Below are 16762 nucleotides of genomic sequence, written 5' to 3'. Positions count from 1 at the left end.
TACAACAAAAGTTTGCAGAAATGTCAATAACTTCCATCTGTTTAGGATATAAAAATCGCCCGCGTTCATGAAGAATCCGCCTCGAGCAGACGTTCCTCTTCATTGGTTGAAAAGAGCGGTGTTGGTTCATTTTGTTGGTAATGCGACCGTGACGCGAGCATGTTATAGTCGTTCGTGAACCAGCAAAGTTAAGTTCTGTCCAAAGGAGTGTCTGTTGCTAAGAAAATTGCGCCCTCTCTCGGTCCAGAACAAGATTCATAGTTACAGGAACGTCTACCCAAAAAAAAATTATTCATACCTACCTATGTATGACAAAATAGGGTAACGCGAACTCATACTTCTATTTATAGTTCCGGGAAAAACCAAGGGCTTTTACTGCAGCACAAATTATACGTCGATTAAAGTTGAGGCCATAGTCTCGTCAACTTCAACCAAGAAAGCAAATCAAGGTTAGTGCTTATTTCCCTTCAATGATCATTCAGCTGTGTGGTACGTTGACATACTTTGAGCGCGAATGAACACCAGCACCAAGCTAGCTATTGTACGTGTGGTGCAGGTGAATCTCAAATATGGCGGCTTATGATAACTCTGTGTAATTACCAGCAGGTCTCGACTCGACCCGCCCATTTCACCTGTTTTTCTTCCCCATCACCACACGGATGCCTGAAGTATTTTCATGAAGGCCCTTGTAAGCTATCAACATTTAGTGGTTTTCCAAATAACTGTTCAAGTTTAGAAGGGACCTGAAATTCCAAATGTTTGACCGGGCTAAAGGGGACCTTGTAGCTTTAGATGGACTCCCATGCATGGCAATGGCGCACTACTTCATGAATACTGGTGGCCAACCTGGACTGGAGGGGGACAGTATATTGTTCTACATCAGGCAGTTTGTGGGCTGTTATTTGCATATAATTAAATTTAACAATTTGCTCAGATCATGGCACTTCATGCTCAAATACAGTTTCCTTTAACTCAATTTAGGCCTAATTCGATTTACATTCATTTCCCCGACCGTCCACGTTCAGGAAGTGGACCCCTTCCTCCCTACAAAATACAGGAAACCAACATTCCGCCGGTGGTCGTCATGTACGTGAGAAAACCTGAATGCAAGTAGGCCTACATGAGACTGACATGGTGTACTTGATTGAATGTAACCCTTGCACGAAGTAAAAAAAAAACAAACTCGAAATGAGACCACGCAATATTATTTTAAAGCGCGAGAGAAATTTGTGGACGACACTGCAGCTAATGTACGATGTGATTTGAGTGTATATAAACCTCGAAATATGGACACGCTCTTGCTTTATATTTTATGATTCTAGATTGCCTACAAGATGAATCTAGGTTGTCTGTAATCAGTTTTGTAAGCAGGACTGTGTCCACATCAATTTCCAGTTGATAATGCACCAAAATGACAAAGGCCACGACGTGAAGGGTTTCAAGTTCACAGATCATGCACATTATGTGTATGTAGTCCTACATGTAGCGGACATTATAAGAGAATGCACCACACACCGCGTACATGGTATAAACAGTGGATAGTGGGAGGCACACAGTTTTGACCCTGTCACCGCCCAAGTATATGTATGGACTTTATTCACGGGGCCGGCCATATTGAAAGCCAGGTTAACTCTTCATTTTTGAATGTTGAGAGTACAAATGAAGGCAATAAAATGACATTTCATGACAAAATTGCACCAGTCCACTCTCATGAATAGTTTCAAATTCATAACTGAACACAGAGAATTATCATACCTTACCATGCAGGTTCCAAAAAATATTGCAAGGGAGGCTTGCAACGCACGAAAGTATTACTGGTGTCATCCTAATCGACAGTTTGCAATATATAAAACAGATTTGGGGGATAAGACCAAAAATGGCCTCCACGTAAATAGGGTTTTATGACAAAGCACTCCGCAAAGACGCTCCCAAAAATCACCACATATTGTACCCACCATTAAGTTTGGTTCTTGTGGACGGGGAGGCACGAAAGGTTGCATGCCAGTAAATATATAAATAGGCCCAAAACTGCCTGCGCAGACCGAATCATGATTTGTAGGCTGTCAAATTCTCTGCTACTGAAGCATTTTGTGGCCCTTGGACTGTGGATATAGTTTGTAAAGGAGCATGAAATCTACCAGCAGGACTGCTCTATTTTGTAATGGAGTTTATATATAGACACCATTTTCCAAAATGGCAATGCCCTCATGACTTTTTTGAGGAGTGGGTATCTCTGGAGAGAAATATCTTCAAAACACATCGGTTAAATAACCTAACTTTACCGAAAAGTGAAAGGAAAATGTAAAATGAGGAAGTGAGCTTTAAATTGATATGTGTCTTGAACACCTGAGAAACTTGTACATGTGTATGTCTCAGGATATTTTAAAGTGGGGATTTTGATCACTGTTGTCTACGGCAGCTCATTTATTGGTTGGCACCCCGAAAAGGTCCCAAGTCGTGTCAAAAGTGATGCACAAAACTGGCAAGAGCCGGTGAAGACGGTAAATCTGTCCCCCAGTGAAACTGTCCAGGGGAGTTACCTTTGGGTAAAAGTGTCCCCCTGGCCCGGTAAATCAGTCCCCCTCCAGGTAATTGTATCCCCTCAGTGTAATTGTGTCTCCCCCTCTCATTTTGCCACACAGAGAAGTTTTAATTTTCGTGGAGGGTTGATGAATTCAGTCCACGTGAAATACAGTTCAATTTTATTTAGCCCTTCATCAAAATGGTAGAGGGGTATGAGATGTAAAATGTTTAATATGTTTCTGCGCAAAATCGGAAAAAAATAGCAATCGTTATTCTTGCAGCTTTCTTGCACGTGTATAGTCTCGTACCACTCAAATCTCACACCTGGCACCTTGCCATCTAGCCGAGTCGCAGGGCGCGAACTTTAGCTATAGGATATAGCGCCCTCCTCATCCAATGGCCGCGTTTCGTCTTAATGAGTTTTCCAGAAAGAGCACGATGTCTGTCTGAACGCTGATTTCCTCGATAGGCACTTTGATTTCTCAGTAACTTATGGATTTCAACAAAGTATGAGTTCAACGGGTGCGTGAGCTTAAAGAGGCGCCCCGTTTGAAAAGTACATGAAAGGGCCCGTGTGTGAACCCACAGGAGCAATCTTGCCGTGTTTAGGGCTTTCTTATGAATGTCCTCGAATTTCCGTTATAGACATTCATACAGTTTGCCAACACATCTGAATTGTACCAATCAACAAAAACTATTGCTACCAGGTTTGGAGATGTGAGGAAGATTTTCTTTGGACCTTTTTTGTTTCACAGAAACTTTGCTTATTGACTCTTAATGACACGTCAATCAAGATTATTAACAATGACTGGCAAACTTGAAAAGGTACAATTAATTTGTGTGCAGCAAGTGTTCTTCAGTTCATGACCCAACACAGTAGCATCACTTGTACTGTACTTTAGGCCCTTGAATAACCTATAAGTACATGTATCCAATGCCTGCTCTTACAATACACAATTATTTACTTGGTCATGACTATGAACTGGAATAAAGAATTTCTTCACTACACTTGAGTCTTTGACTTGACAATTGTCCGTCAATAACTGGTCAAATACTCGGAAACAACAATAACCCAATTTCCATGTATAACTTTTAATCTTTTATCTCATGTGTCCGGTACACACATTACCTTGGACACATACATGAACACGATGTACATCCATGATGTACATCCATTTAAAACAACCAGTCCTTGCAATTCAAGAAAACTAAAAATGCACAAGCACCTTCGTTCATCATAGATTCTCATGAGTCACATTTTTATGTGGCAACTGAACTTTCCCACTAAGTACATGTGGGTATTCAGTCCATTCATCTGGAATTTCCAGATTATTGCCATACTCTAAGCACTTTACATTTACATGTACATCATGTTGTCCAACCCATAATCATTCATCGACTCACACCTCTTGTAGGCCTGCATGTGCTTTATCATGACTACTTGGCCAAAATCAGAGAGAGAAAGAGAGAGAGAGAGAGAGAGAGAGAGAGAGAGAGAGAGAGAGAGAGAGAGAGAGAGAGAGAGAGAGAGAGAGAGAGAGAGAGAGAGAGAGAGAGAGAGAGGCACTGATCTTAAATGAATAGAAATTACTAACATTATCTCTGTAGAATCTAAGAAATATCTTATGTCATTTGAGGAATGTGCTTATTTATCCTCAATGTCTATGTGCAATACATACAATGTGCTTGTCACATGGTCTGAGATACAACTTTCACTCCCTTTTCAATCTGTTTCAATCCTTAATATTAGACAATCTCCAACACAAATAATGAGCTCTAAATGAACTTGAATACATGAAGATCCCATATTTGATAACAGAAAGTGGAAAGTACATACCTGTGAGATGAAAACGGAAGATTTCCTTTAGACCTTTTTTGTTTCACAGAAACTTTGCTTATTGACTTTTAATGACATGTCAATGAGACAAGATGAGGGCGCCCTCTATCTTCCAAAAGTCACAAGTATACCTAAAAAAAGTTGGTGGGCCTCAATTCTGATATGATTATGGGAGAACTTGATGTACATTGTTCAAGTAAGGCAAAATACATAATTCATAGCACATTTTAGCATAAAATACATTTACTCAGGAAATGAGAGTCTGGTAAAGGAAATGATGGGCTGGTAACACTGTATTGCCATCCATTTTTGCACATTCGTATATTAAGGGCCGGCCTTCTATTCTTAATTGCTGCTTACCTGGAATAAAGCTTGATTCTAATTTGTTCATTAGAATCCCGATGTCAAAATGTCGATATCCCTCAGGTTATGAACTCAGTTGACCATGTACCGGATAGAATTATCGACGGCACATAAACACAAACCACAGTGGCCCGTAAGACTAATCGTGCCAACCATGCTAGGCAGTGATTGAATACTGTTACATGTAACCAAGGGACATGTACATGCACTTTCAACGAGATGTGCATTTTACTCTTCTTTGATATTTCTTTCCTTTCCAGTTGCAACCTGCAGGCGTAATTAACGCGTCATGGCTTCCAAACAAGGTAAGTGACCTACCACTTATAGGAGCTTCTGTACAAAATTAATGCAGGAATCGTTGGTAAAAGTGCAGAAATATAGGCTAGCAATTGTTCCGTACAACTTATAGTAAGGTAGATACAGAAATTAGGGGTCCATTTTTTTCTCGTGTCCCTGTCAAATTCTGACATATGATTTTGTTATTAGAACACATTTCCTAATATCCAAGAGTAGTGATGAATTAATGCAAATTACCTGCCAAACAAATAGTAATAGTTTGAAATCGATTCCGGTGATATTTTCACGTCAAATAACAAAGACCAGGCACAAAATGTCACACTTTTGGACCCCTAAAGTTTTCTGGAATTACCCAGTACACAATCTTCCATCTTTTCTCTACATTATCACGCCTCACGCCTAGGCATCCAAGCGAGTCATGTTTTTCAGGTCCTTTGTTTTGTTGCTTGCTTGCTTGCCCTTTCTGTCTTTTTTTTTCCTTCTCGCAAAAAAATTTGGATTTGCACGCTCCACAAAATGTTTAATTTAATCATATGCAGCAAGGTATGAGACGGAGAGAACCCCTCCCTGCTTTGTGTTGGTCATTGTCTCGCAGGAATCTGGGGAATTCCTTTCAGACATCTTGGGGGGATGTGTTAAGTAACAATAGTCTGGAATGTGTATAGGGATTGGACATGTTGGGGGGGGGTACCCCTCGGTCTCATTTCTTGCTGGGTATAAATTTAATTGGTCTCATTATTCGTTCGGTACCGCACTGGGTCTTGTTCGCCACTAAAGCATCGATTCCTTCGGACTCGCCCTAAGGTCTCGACTTGCGTGACATTGGCATATCAGCGGTGCAGAGTCTCGGGCAAGTCTCCCCGGTAGCCAACACGCACTATTTAACCGGAAGAGGTAACACTGTACGACAGTACTACATGTACATCTACTATACCTTGATGGAGTGAGGAGAAAAACAATGGGACAATCCGGTGTTTTAGACAGAAAAATCCTCTACCAAAACTTTGATACCCGACCGTCTTGAAAAAAAAATGGCCTCTTTTACTTTTAGTGGATTTTCATGTTTGACTGCATCTGGATCGTGAAGCAGTCACTTCATTAAATCTTAATGTTTGCCTAAACAAAGGCATTGGTCATATCTGAAGGTCCGTCACCATCGAGAAGATTTTGATCCCTTTGGCGTGCACCATCTAAACCCAATTTCATGGGAAATTCTCCGCCAGGCCGTGGCGATCAAAAAATACCCCTAAAAATTCCTTCGAAAAGAGGGGTCTGTGTGGGCCAAGAAATTGTGGTATTGTGTAAGTATGGACCAGGATCATCTCTGTGGATTCAAGGGCACACATCTGGGGCAAGGCATAGATAGAAATGTGACTGAAAATTTGTCAGGAGAGCCTGAGAAAGATAGGAATGTCATTTGAAAAATGGCTGCTGAGAAGACGTGGGAACATTCACTTTTGGGGGAGTGAGTTTGTTTTCGCATATAATCAAAAATTAATTGGTTAACCTACCAAAAATTGAAAATCAAATGAAATCTAAGGGACCAAAGAACACATTGTTTTTTTAATTGAGAGGCCTCAGGGACTTCAGTTGCCTGCCATGGGTCTCCAAACTTTGTTAAGTTGATTTTACAACTGTTCAATGGAACTTGAATTAGTTCAGTGCACCCTTTGCGGGCTACCCAAATTTAGGTGGTTTATATTAGAACACCTGAGTGGGTCGACGGAGCAACCACAATGCCAAGGTGAAATCTGCTGTGTCCCATCTTCTCGACTACGAGGTGACAGAAATAAGAAGCCTGCAGGAGTCGTAGGCTATATGTGATAATCATCTTTAAAGGTGGAGCAATGGAACATGTCATGTGGAGTCGGATCGCCGATCCGAAGGAGGCAGCCTGTGGCATAGATGTTGCGACGTCTTGGGCGTGCAGACACTCCACTTTCAGACACTCAGCCAGCCACTCGCGTACCTAATTTTAATTTCGCGAATAATTTGGTGCAGTGGTGAACGTCTCTCGTGAACTGGGCCTGCAGGGCTTGCAAGAGTGGGAACCAGCGATGCAGTGTGAGCCCCTTCCCGTTTGAAATTGTGACTTGTATATAACCTATACGTGCACCAGCCAAAGTTAATTTGCTTTTCCGTACCCACTTGGAAAAAAAAAAACTACATGCACCTCCTTCTGCCTCTCAGAAATTTCATCGTATAGTTTGGCCGCTGCATGCGTGCCAGAGTTGTTCTCTGTTTTCCTTTGAAGGGGTGAGATATAAGCTAAGTAAACGTCATGCTGAAGTTCTGCATTCTTTGTAGGGAGGAGGACTTGAGATCAATGATATCATGACACCCCGTGGGTGTCTGTATAGTCATCACAGTGTCGACATCCACTTTTGCAGGTGAGGTCTTGAACGACATCTTCCTGCTGGGGTTTACCAAGACAATTCAACCCAGTGACGGGCTTCTGCTGGGCACTGAGCTGGGATTCCAAGATTCCGACTTGAAACGTTTTGAGAAGGATTATCAGGGTGACTCCCACCGACAGATTTACCAGATGCTGATTGCGTGGCGTAAACGAACGGCGGGGGACGGCCTGTCTAAAGTCAGGAAGCTGGGTGAGGCTCTGGCCAATGACCGTGTCGGACTTGCTGAACTGAGGGATGAATTATTCCTTGAATACGGTATGTATATCAGTTACTGTTCTGGAGTGACCCATCACCCCCTATGGTCCTCCTCGGGAAAATCGCGTCAGTGTACATGAAGCCTAATGATGACTGACATTACGCAAGATGTAGACAGTATCAGAAGAGACAGTTTTTTTACGTCATTTGACAAAAAAAACACCTCCGAAATTAACCGGCGTCGCGTCCAAAACTCCGAGCATTTTCGTATTATCATAAAGCGTTTCTGGTGATGAAAGCGAGGACTCCTCAGGAGCGCCAGAGGTTCATTAGCTCACAAGCCAGAAAGAACCTATACAGGATAGAGGAAATCGAGTAGCAGTTATAGTTTTTATAAAGTGGTCCGTGGAGGGGAAACCCCAGAGGAATATCCTGGGTAAACCCCACGGAATCAGATAAGGAGTGAGAAACCTATCTACATGTAGACTGAACTGGGAATCCAACCTGGACTTTGGAAGTGAAAGGCGAGGAGAGATGCAAAGTATGCCAACCCGATTCCCAGAAATTGAATATATTCGTAGGTAGTTATGACACTGTGCACCTCTAATTGGGAGCTAAGGTGGTTCTTCAGTTCTATGCATTTCATCCATAGTCGGCCGTTTCGTTGACACTTCGGGTATCGTTTTCTTAGTCACGAGGAGAAAACTGGAACCAATAATGTTTAGTAGTCAAGCAAGAGGGGCATCGTTGTACGCCCCTCATGCCGGCGTGCACGTTTACACGGGACAACTCTGACAACACGCAAGTCGGCAAAATGGAAATGATCCAACTCTCACAATGATTGCTCATCATGCTCCGCGCCTTTTCTAGTCGACAGTCAAACTACTAGCCTCTATCAGTGCACCCTTTTGTTGAGTAAACACTGGCGGTTTGAATCTTCCAAAAATTGAAAATTCCATAACAGAGGCTTAACATTTAACAGCTAAAAACATGTTGCTTCAGTAAAAGATCAAATTGGCTTTTTCTGTTTCCTACGATACGTTAAGAAATCGCACCGCAGCCAAGCACAAGTGAATTGCTTAGGACAATGCGTTCCTCCGGGAAGTGGCTTTCATTTTATACAAAAATGAAATTAATTTTCCTCCTGAAGGGCCTCGTTGTAAAGTGTAATAAGTTTAGTACGGCCACTATAACCGATCGCATTAGGCTACTGTAAGCATCTTTGCTCCTTGGTCGAAACTTTTGACGTACACATTTTCATTTCTCTGAAAATACGCGAAAGCGTATGCATACTTAATAGCACGCAACAGAAATTAACATGGCAAGTATGCCACATCAAGGATAGGAGCCGGCGGAAAACTACTGGTATCCGGCCATGGCTTTTGGGTACATGTATCATCCTTCGTGCCTGTATGAGACAAGTACGGAATTAGTGAATCGCCTGACCACCATTATGGTTTCCCACAATCTTACTCCATTCAGCCGTACCATGCCAGCGATTATATCCAAATCCCGTTACAAATATTTGCAGCGTACTTCGAACGAGTTTTGTTCAACTTATGAGAATTTGCAGGCCAGATATTTTATCCGACGTCACACGATCGCCTTAATGAATTGATTGTTAATGATCACATTTCGTTGGATGACCGCTGTAATGTGTTGGCGTATTGCTAACCTTATAGTTTGCCACGTTTCTACCCATGATACCGGTAACAAAAAGGGCCGCCTCCAATTTAAATTCTTTGTGCTTCAAAACGTGCAAAGGGAAATGTTTCCATGCATTTTTCTTTAATGCAATCATGCAACGACCGAAAAAACTGATAATTTAAAGCGTTTTACTTTGACATGTAGCGAGCAAAATGGCATAATGCAAGAGTATAATGTTGGACAACGACATTACTGGTTCACTAACCATAGCACGCTGGGTATTTTGGATAAGTCATGATCAAAGGCTAAATTGGCTATTTCACGGTTGTCTAAACCACAAAGGCGTTTTGTTTGTTTTATTTTTACCGAATGGAAAGCCGTGCCGAAGCTCATCCAACAGAATGGAAAATAACTCATACCATATTAAAATGTACCCTAATGCCTTGTTTCTCAGGTATAAGTGATTCTAAGCCAGACAAGCAGGTCACCAGCACAAACACCCAAGAGACCCCAAATGAGTTTTAAAAGCTTGTGAGTTCCCTTCGCTACCTCAAAAGTGAGCTGTTAAGTCAATTATGCACATTTACTGGTACTGCACACCGACCATCTATATGTCTTGCCTCACAGGTATAAGCGACTCCAAGCCTGACAAAAAAGACGCCGAAGGAAGCTCCCCGGATACCTCTGGTGAGCCTGGTGAGTTTAAAAAGCTTGTGAGCTCCCGTCGCAAACTCAAAATTGACTGTTGAGTTACTGCGTACCGACCATCTATGCAACCACTGCCGCCGATTCCGATTTTGAATGGTTTATTTTTCATTGACGAGTGACATCAACTTTCTGTTAAACTAAACGTTAATTAGCTCCAATGGACTCGCCAAAAGAGGCCGCTCCCTCTTCCCAGGGTTTTAATTAATATCAGAACCACTGACCGTCATGTAGCATAACCTTAAAACTTTCCCTCAGCATGTGATGCATAGGGCATCTATATTTATTCCGTTTGTGATTCCCATTACTAGTTATCACACGAGCGCGAGTAGAGCACAGAATAATGTAGTCGGTATGTGCGAAGCAGAATTCGGGACAAAAAAATTGGAACATGTTTTTGCAAAACGGAATGCCGTTTTTCCAAATCGATCGTATTTTAAAAGTCGAATGTATTTTTTAAAAGGAATGTAATTTTAAAAAGACCGTATCTTTCACTTCTGGAATGCATTTTTTAAAAACCGAACGATTCTAAAAAGACATGTTTTTTTTAGATTCGAATGAATTTTTAAAGAGCTGATGAATTTGCACAGTGAAAACATAGTTTCTGGATTGGAATAAATTTGTAAAGAGTGAACATGTTTTCAAAATTTCAATAAGATTTTCAAATCCAACATTTTGTCAAGATTGGAACGATATTTTTTAAGTGCAAACATTTTTAAGATTGGAAAATAATCGTTGACTCCGGATATATTTAAAAGAAAACCCTTTTTTTCCAACGTAAAGTTGTCATTCTGCGCACGCATTTTAGTCAAGTCTGTCATGTCATTCTGCTTCGTAGTATATGTATAGAGTATACTATACCATGAGGCCTCGGAGGTGGTAGTTACTGCCACTTTGCATAACTTTTGATAACGCCGAGTTCTTAAAACTAACGGATCTGCACGAGCTGCATGCAGTACGTCATGCCAAAGTTTTGTCACGTCAAATTTTGGGCCTGTGATGGCTACTGGATGTACAACTTATGCACATAAGATCCCCTTTTTGGTTCCCAGATGTAAATGTATACAATACAGAAATGGCGTCATCTGAAAAACATTGCCTCACTAAGTGTTAGGATGGTACCGTTATTCCCGGCCGGGTAGGTAGGTTAGCTGTTGAACGTAAACTCCCGTATCCTAAAGGCGGCTGTCAATCCTACAATATTTGACTTTACACTGAAATCGAAGGTCGCCTTAGCTGAAATCAATATCAGGCGAAATGCCCACACATACAGGGTGCCCACTGTATTATGAAACCCGGGCTCTCAACTTGTGACCCCTGACCCTTGCGTCATATTTATTTATAACCGTGGGCGATGCCTGGCCTGAGATTTCTTTATCAAGAGTTGTCAGGGAATCTTTGCGCAGTAAACCAGACTAAATATACCGGTGATTCAGGTGACGTGGGTGAAGTGCGGCCCTGGATCCCATGGGATTTTTCGGAGTGTCATCCCCAGACAATACTGAGAAATATGATGAAGGGGCGGGGAAGCAAAAGAAAAGAAAAACGAGAGATAAATAAAAAATTGCCTCCTCCCACTCTTAATGCTTTATCATTTCATTACTGGTGAGTGCTATGCCTCTCCCAGAAATTTTCCTCTCTGGAAAAAGTGTTCCCGCCGGAAAATCCTGATAGCACCCATCTAACGCGTCTTCGGAAAGGACTTTCAAATAGTATGTTATGTTTAATTTCAAAATGGCATGATTGTGTAAATGCCATTTTTTTCTATTTAAATGAAGGACGATTTATGATAAAAATTTGGATCGCCTTTATCACAGTATACAGCACAATTTTTAAGTGTTTGCATCGCCCTTTTCTCACCTACAGCGTTGGACGAACTCTACATGGATGCGTTGTCCAGGAAAATTAAACCGAAGAACCGATACCCACTGGGCCTGCAACTGCGATTCAAGGGTGCTGAACTGGACACCTACAGTGATGATTACAGAGCAAACGTTCAGCTTCAGATCTACCACATGCTAGTGGACTGGCTCAATAACGAAAAAGGGGACGTAAGATCCAAAGTTAAAAAGCTAGCGGATTGTCTTGGGAATAAAAGCGTCGGTCGTAGTGACCTAAGCCAAGAATTGCTGAAAGACTTTAATATCAATGATTAATTTATCTGTCTGATTTTGATAAAAGAACAATTGTCAAGTCACAAAAGAGATGTGACCATTGTTGTTGCAAAAATCAGTTCATGTACATGTAACTGTTAAACGTCCTTAAAACGTTCTTAATTAATGTTACCCAGCAGATACGCAAACTGGTTCCCGGTGTACAGAGCCGGCTATTGTGAGTGTAAAGCTGCCCGTTCGAGGCTCTCTTAGCCTATGATGGCAGCGTGCAAAGAGCGGATTTGGAAGCATTGTGAACTACTTAGCCAAGAACCTCCACTCAAACCTTGACAATATGCTCCTGATAATGGCTTCATTTCAGTCTAGGGGGCCCCGTTTACAGAGCACACGCCCACGATAACAGAAAGCGGTGATATCGTACAACATTTTACGTTTACACAGGAGCGGAAAAGTTTATAAAGGAATCTTCCACAAATTCTTAGTTGGGTGTAATGGATGGAGACCGTTCAATTTTAAACGTAGGGGAGCAATGATCGTTTGAAGTTTCCATTTTGCTACCTTCCGGGAACCGCGAATGCTATCAAATTAAAAACAAATTCCGTTGGTTGGCTAGTAAATTAAGTTTTTTGAAAACAGATGTCCCACCTTCAAAATCCACAACAATCTACCAATAGAAAATGTTAAAAAATTGGGATGTCCACGTTGGGTTGCAAAATAATGCAGAGGCGGAAACAATTGGTTAAGCCGCATAATACCCTCGGTCGTTATCCTCTCAATCGCTCTTGTCTTTTTTCAAAGCAGCGACCATGCAGCTTGTCCACTCGGTTTGATAGAAACCACGTAGAATTCCGTTACCGGGCACTAGTGTTAACAGGCCTTTAGTGGGCCGAAAAAGTTGTTTTGCGATTCGATTCGTGGAATCTGTGATATAGGTGTGGGAAAGTCCACGTTTTTGAAATTTAAACCGTCTGCTGTCGTGAACGTTGAGGTGCATTCGTTGTTTATTTTTTTAATTAGGGTTTGTGGCTAGCTAATGCCTGACGGTGTCTGAATATAAGCCTAATGCAGCTCTTAACGCTCAGCGAATGCATTGTTGGTCTTGCTTGTTTTGGACGTTGATGATAGCTTTTTTGTCTGTCAGTTCTTTGGGAAGTGGAATGGATGTCACTCCTACTGGATTATAACGCGCCACGTTGATGTAAAACACGACGACTTTGTCAAATACTCATCCAGAGCCTCGTTATTCGTGTGCTTCGACGTCTTCAAAATGTTTTGCTATTTGGTCCTTCCACCCGTTTTTGACCTCACGTTCAGAAATCACCGTGTTGTTTTTACTTGTAAACGTGAAAACGCTGACCTTGCTTTCAACTCCGGGTTTTTGTTATTTGCACTGGACTTTAATAACAGTTTGTAATTTGTAAGAGGCTATCTCTTGAAACTCGGCCAACGCTTTATTTTCGATGTACTTGTTGTAAAAATCGAAAAAGTGTACCAGGTCGTCGGCAAAGAAACCAGGCTTCACTTCCCAGTTTCTGTAGTTACCTTGAAAGCGTCTGATGTTTCGGATGTCTACCTCTTCAATCGCTTTCGGTTGAGTGTCGGCTTAAATGGTGGTAATGAGGTCTTTTGGCAGTACGTTACCCTTTGCACCCGTAGCTGTAAAGGGTATGTCATTGTCCCGCACCACCTGTAAAAGCTGACGATATGATTGTCGTGCGAGATTTTTAAACGACTGTTGACTCGCGCGCTTTACTCGCTCGTATTAATTCACGCTTCGTGTGTTGTTTGCGTTTAGCTGGTGGAGGTAATGGAATGTTATGTTGTTTGACAAAGTTGGATAAAAAATATTTTTTAAATTCTATTAAAGCCCAATAACACAGGGCGACGTTGTGATTTTGTTTGAGCTTCTCTATTCATGTTCTCATTTATTTATAGGGACTCAAAATTTATTTCACTTTTCTTGAAGCCCGGAGTCAGGGAGAGTGAGACCGGCTTTTTTCATTTTCAAAAAGAAACTAGGAAAGCTGAGGTTTTGCTTGAGAAGGAGATAAATATTTTGTCTGATAACGTTTCTGAGGGTGATCTTGATTCAGTTGATCTTTTAAATGTTAAGCAAGCAGACTTTGTTGACTTTCGCAAAACTTAAAGGGAAGATGTTTTAAAAAGATCCAAATCCCGATGGATGTAGTATGGTGAAAAATCTTCAAAGTATTTTTAAAATTTAGAAAAGCAGAATTTGTGAATAAATCTATTAACTGCATTATTAATGATGCCAACTGTAGAATTACTAGTTCCAAAGACATCCTGCAAGAGGCTAAGAGCTTTTATCAAAAACTTTACTCTACTCAGATTATTGACAGTAACGTTGATCTCAAGTCACTTTTCGCAGCGACTGGTAAAAGTATTCTTTCCGATTGTGTACGAGATAGCATTGAAGGCCCTTTATCTCATGACGAACTTATTCATGTATTAAAAAAGCAAAGAATGGCAAGTCTCTGGGTAATTTTATAATTATTTCGCTTCAGACTTGTCGTGGTACTTACTACGCTCATTAAACAGGGGTAATGTCTCTGGTCAACTCTCTGTTACTCAGAGATACGGTATAATCACTCTTTTGCCGAAAGGGGACAAGCCCTCGACAATATTTGAAAAATTGGCGGCCCATTTCTCATCTAAACACCTCGTACAAAATTGCCTCTTCCTGCATTGCAGAGAGACTTAAATGTTGTCTTAAGTGTATTGTTCATGAAAGATAGAAGGGTTTTATGGCACATCGTTTTATTGGGGAAAATATTCAATTAATGTACGACTTGTTGAATGTCACTGAATCTAATAATATTCCTGGTCTATTTCTGTCTATTGATTTTTAAAAAGCATTCGATTCCACATCACATAATTTCATTTTTTAAGTTCTAGACGTATTCAATTTTGGCCCTTCTGTTGAAAAGTGGATTAAGGTACTTTATAACCAAACTTCCTCTTTAGTTCTAGTGAACGGGTTCCTTTCTCAGTCGTTTAAAATTGGGAGAGGTTGTAGGCAGGGGGAGGGCTTAAGTCCGTATCTGTTCCTTTTGTGTGCAGAGATTTTTATCAATGATGGTATGCACTGACAGAGATCTTCAAGGCATTTATGTTGAGGGAATTATCCCATCATGCTGACGACACGGTTTTGTTCTTGAATGGCTCAGCGAAGTCAATGCAGGCTACTTTCAGAATTCTTGACCAATTTGCTGGTATGTCTGGTTTAAAGGTTACCATTGAGAAGACAAATGCCATTTGGATTGGGTCAATGAAAGAAATTGAGGAAAAGCGTTGTGAAGAGACCAGCGTCAACTGGGTCGCGGCTAAGCAACCTTTTAGAATTCTTGGTATTGACTTCTCCACTGGTCTTAACTCTATGATTCGCTGAATTACAATAGGATTATCCCGTCCTTACGTGGCCCAATGTTTAATTGGTCAAAGAGATATTTAACAGTTTTGGGCAAAATTGCTGTAGTTAAATCATTGCTTATGTCAAACTTATCTACCTTGTGTTAACCATTCCTGATCCTCCCTTTGATATGATTAAGGAAATAAATAGTCTGTTTTTTCTTTTGTTTTTTGTCTTTTTTATTTGGAAAGTACACGACCAAGTGGCCAGAAACCAAATTATCCAAGATTATGGTCGGGGTGAGTTGCGAATGGTTGAGGTTCGGACTTATTTAGAAGCTCTGAAAGTTACCTGGTTACGTAGACTCCTTAAAGCTCAGCCCTCAGGTTGGTCTACTTTGTGCAACTGGATTTTTGATATCTCCCGATTGTCCTTATTGGAAGGTGGTTCAATTAAATCGATTGGTGCCTGGAGAGTTCGTAATGCCTCCTTGTTCGATGTGTTTTACAGCATGGTCTAACTTTACTCGGGCCCATTTGCCTACAAGAAAGCGGAGGTATTGAGGAGTTCTCTTTGGTTCAATGATAAAATTAAGATTAATGGCAGATGTATTTTTTTATAAACATTGGTCGAGTAAAGGTGTTAAGTTTATTGGTGATTTAATAAATGAGAATTGCGCTTTTCCTTCTCTAGATGAGTTCTAGAATGTATTTGATGTCAACACCAACTTTTTACAGTATGGTGGAGTGTTGAGAACAATTAAGTTGTCCTTTAGAGAAATCATGTTGGAAATTTCAGTTAGTTACTTCCAATTTTTGCCGTTCAACTTTGAAGTGCTTTTAAAGGACCAATAAGGATCAAAGGGGATCTATAATGTTTTAGTGTCTTCTAAACATATGCAAAGAAAATTCATAGATAAGTGGAATGTTAAACTGAATATAGATTTTGATATTTCAAAATGGTCTTTAATTTTCAATATTCCATATTCTTGTACAGTTGACACGAAACTACGTTGGTTCCTATTTAGATAAATACACCCGATCCTGGGAGCTAATTTATTTTTGTATAAGATTGGTAAGGCAGACACCAATCCTTGTACATTCTGTAACGAGAAGAGGAGACACTTATCCATCTTTTTTGCTCGTGTCCCTACACTATCTCTTTCTGGTCCTCGGTATTTCTATGGATTAAAGAGAAGACCAATCCGTCTAGAGCAATGGATAATAACGTCTTTTTATTTGGCAACACCAATGTTACACGTAATAGTAAAGTGGTTAATTTAATATTGTTAATC

At 40.8% G+C, this 16762-nt stretch overlaps 1 protein-coding gene and 1 long non-coding RNA gene across 2 annotated transcripts in view; one reads left to right on the top strand and one right to left on the bottom strand.

Moving 5' to 3' along the window:
- The window catches only part of LOC147796454 (uncharacterized), a 21323-nt gene extending 16742 nt beyond the window's left edge, over positions 1-4581 (bottom strand). Inside the window, exon 1 of the long non-coding RNA XR_015428101.1 lies at positions 4361-4581. This is a non-coding gene — a long non-coding RNA (uncharacterized LOC147796454). The remainder of the gene's footprint in view (positions 1-4360) is intronic.
- On the top strand, positions 291-16681 carry LOC110986534 (uncharacterized). Its single transcript, XM_022248473.2, has 5 exons — positions 291-449; positions 4984-5028; positions 7411-7692; positions 9907-9975; positions 11851-16681. Exons 2-5 carry the CDS (start codon positions 5013-5015, stop codon positions 12138-12140), a joined length of 657 nt encoding a protein of 218 aa, XP_022104165.2. The 5' UTR covers positions 291-449; positions 4984-5012; the 3' UTR covers positions 12141-16681.
- Positions 16682-16762: the final 81 nt, after the last annotated feature.

This window comes from Acanthaster planci, linkage group LG16 (assembly GCF_054643075.1).
Source record: "Acanthaster planci isolate LZ-2023a linkage group LG16, COTS_SCS, whole genome shotgun sequence".
In the NCBI taxonomy this organism is placed as follows: domain Eukaryota; kingdom Metazoa; phylum Echinodermata; class Asteroidea; order Valvatida; family Acanthasteridae; genus Acanthaster; species Acanthaster planci.
This window is presented reverse-complemented; position numbering and strand designations above follow the sequence as displayed.

Excerpts from the sequence above, each read along its gene's own strand:
- LOC110986534 (XM_022248473.2), top strand. Across the intron at positions 7,693-9,906 it reads TGAATTATTCCTTGAATACG|GTATAAGCGACTCCAAGCCT; the intron begins GTATGTATATCA and ends CTTGCCTCACAG. Across the intron at positions 9,976-11,850 it reads GGATACCTCTGGTGAGCCTG|CGTTGGACGAACTCTACATG; the intron begins GTGAGTTTAAAA and ends TCTCACCTACAG.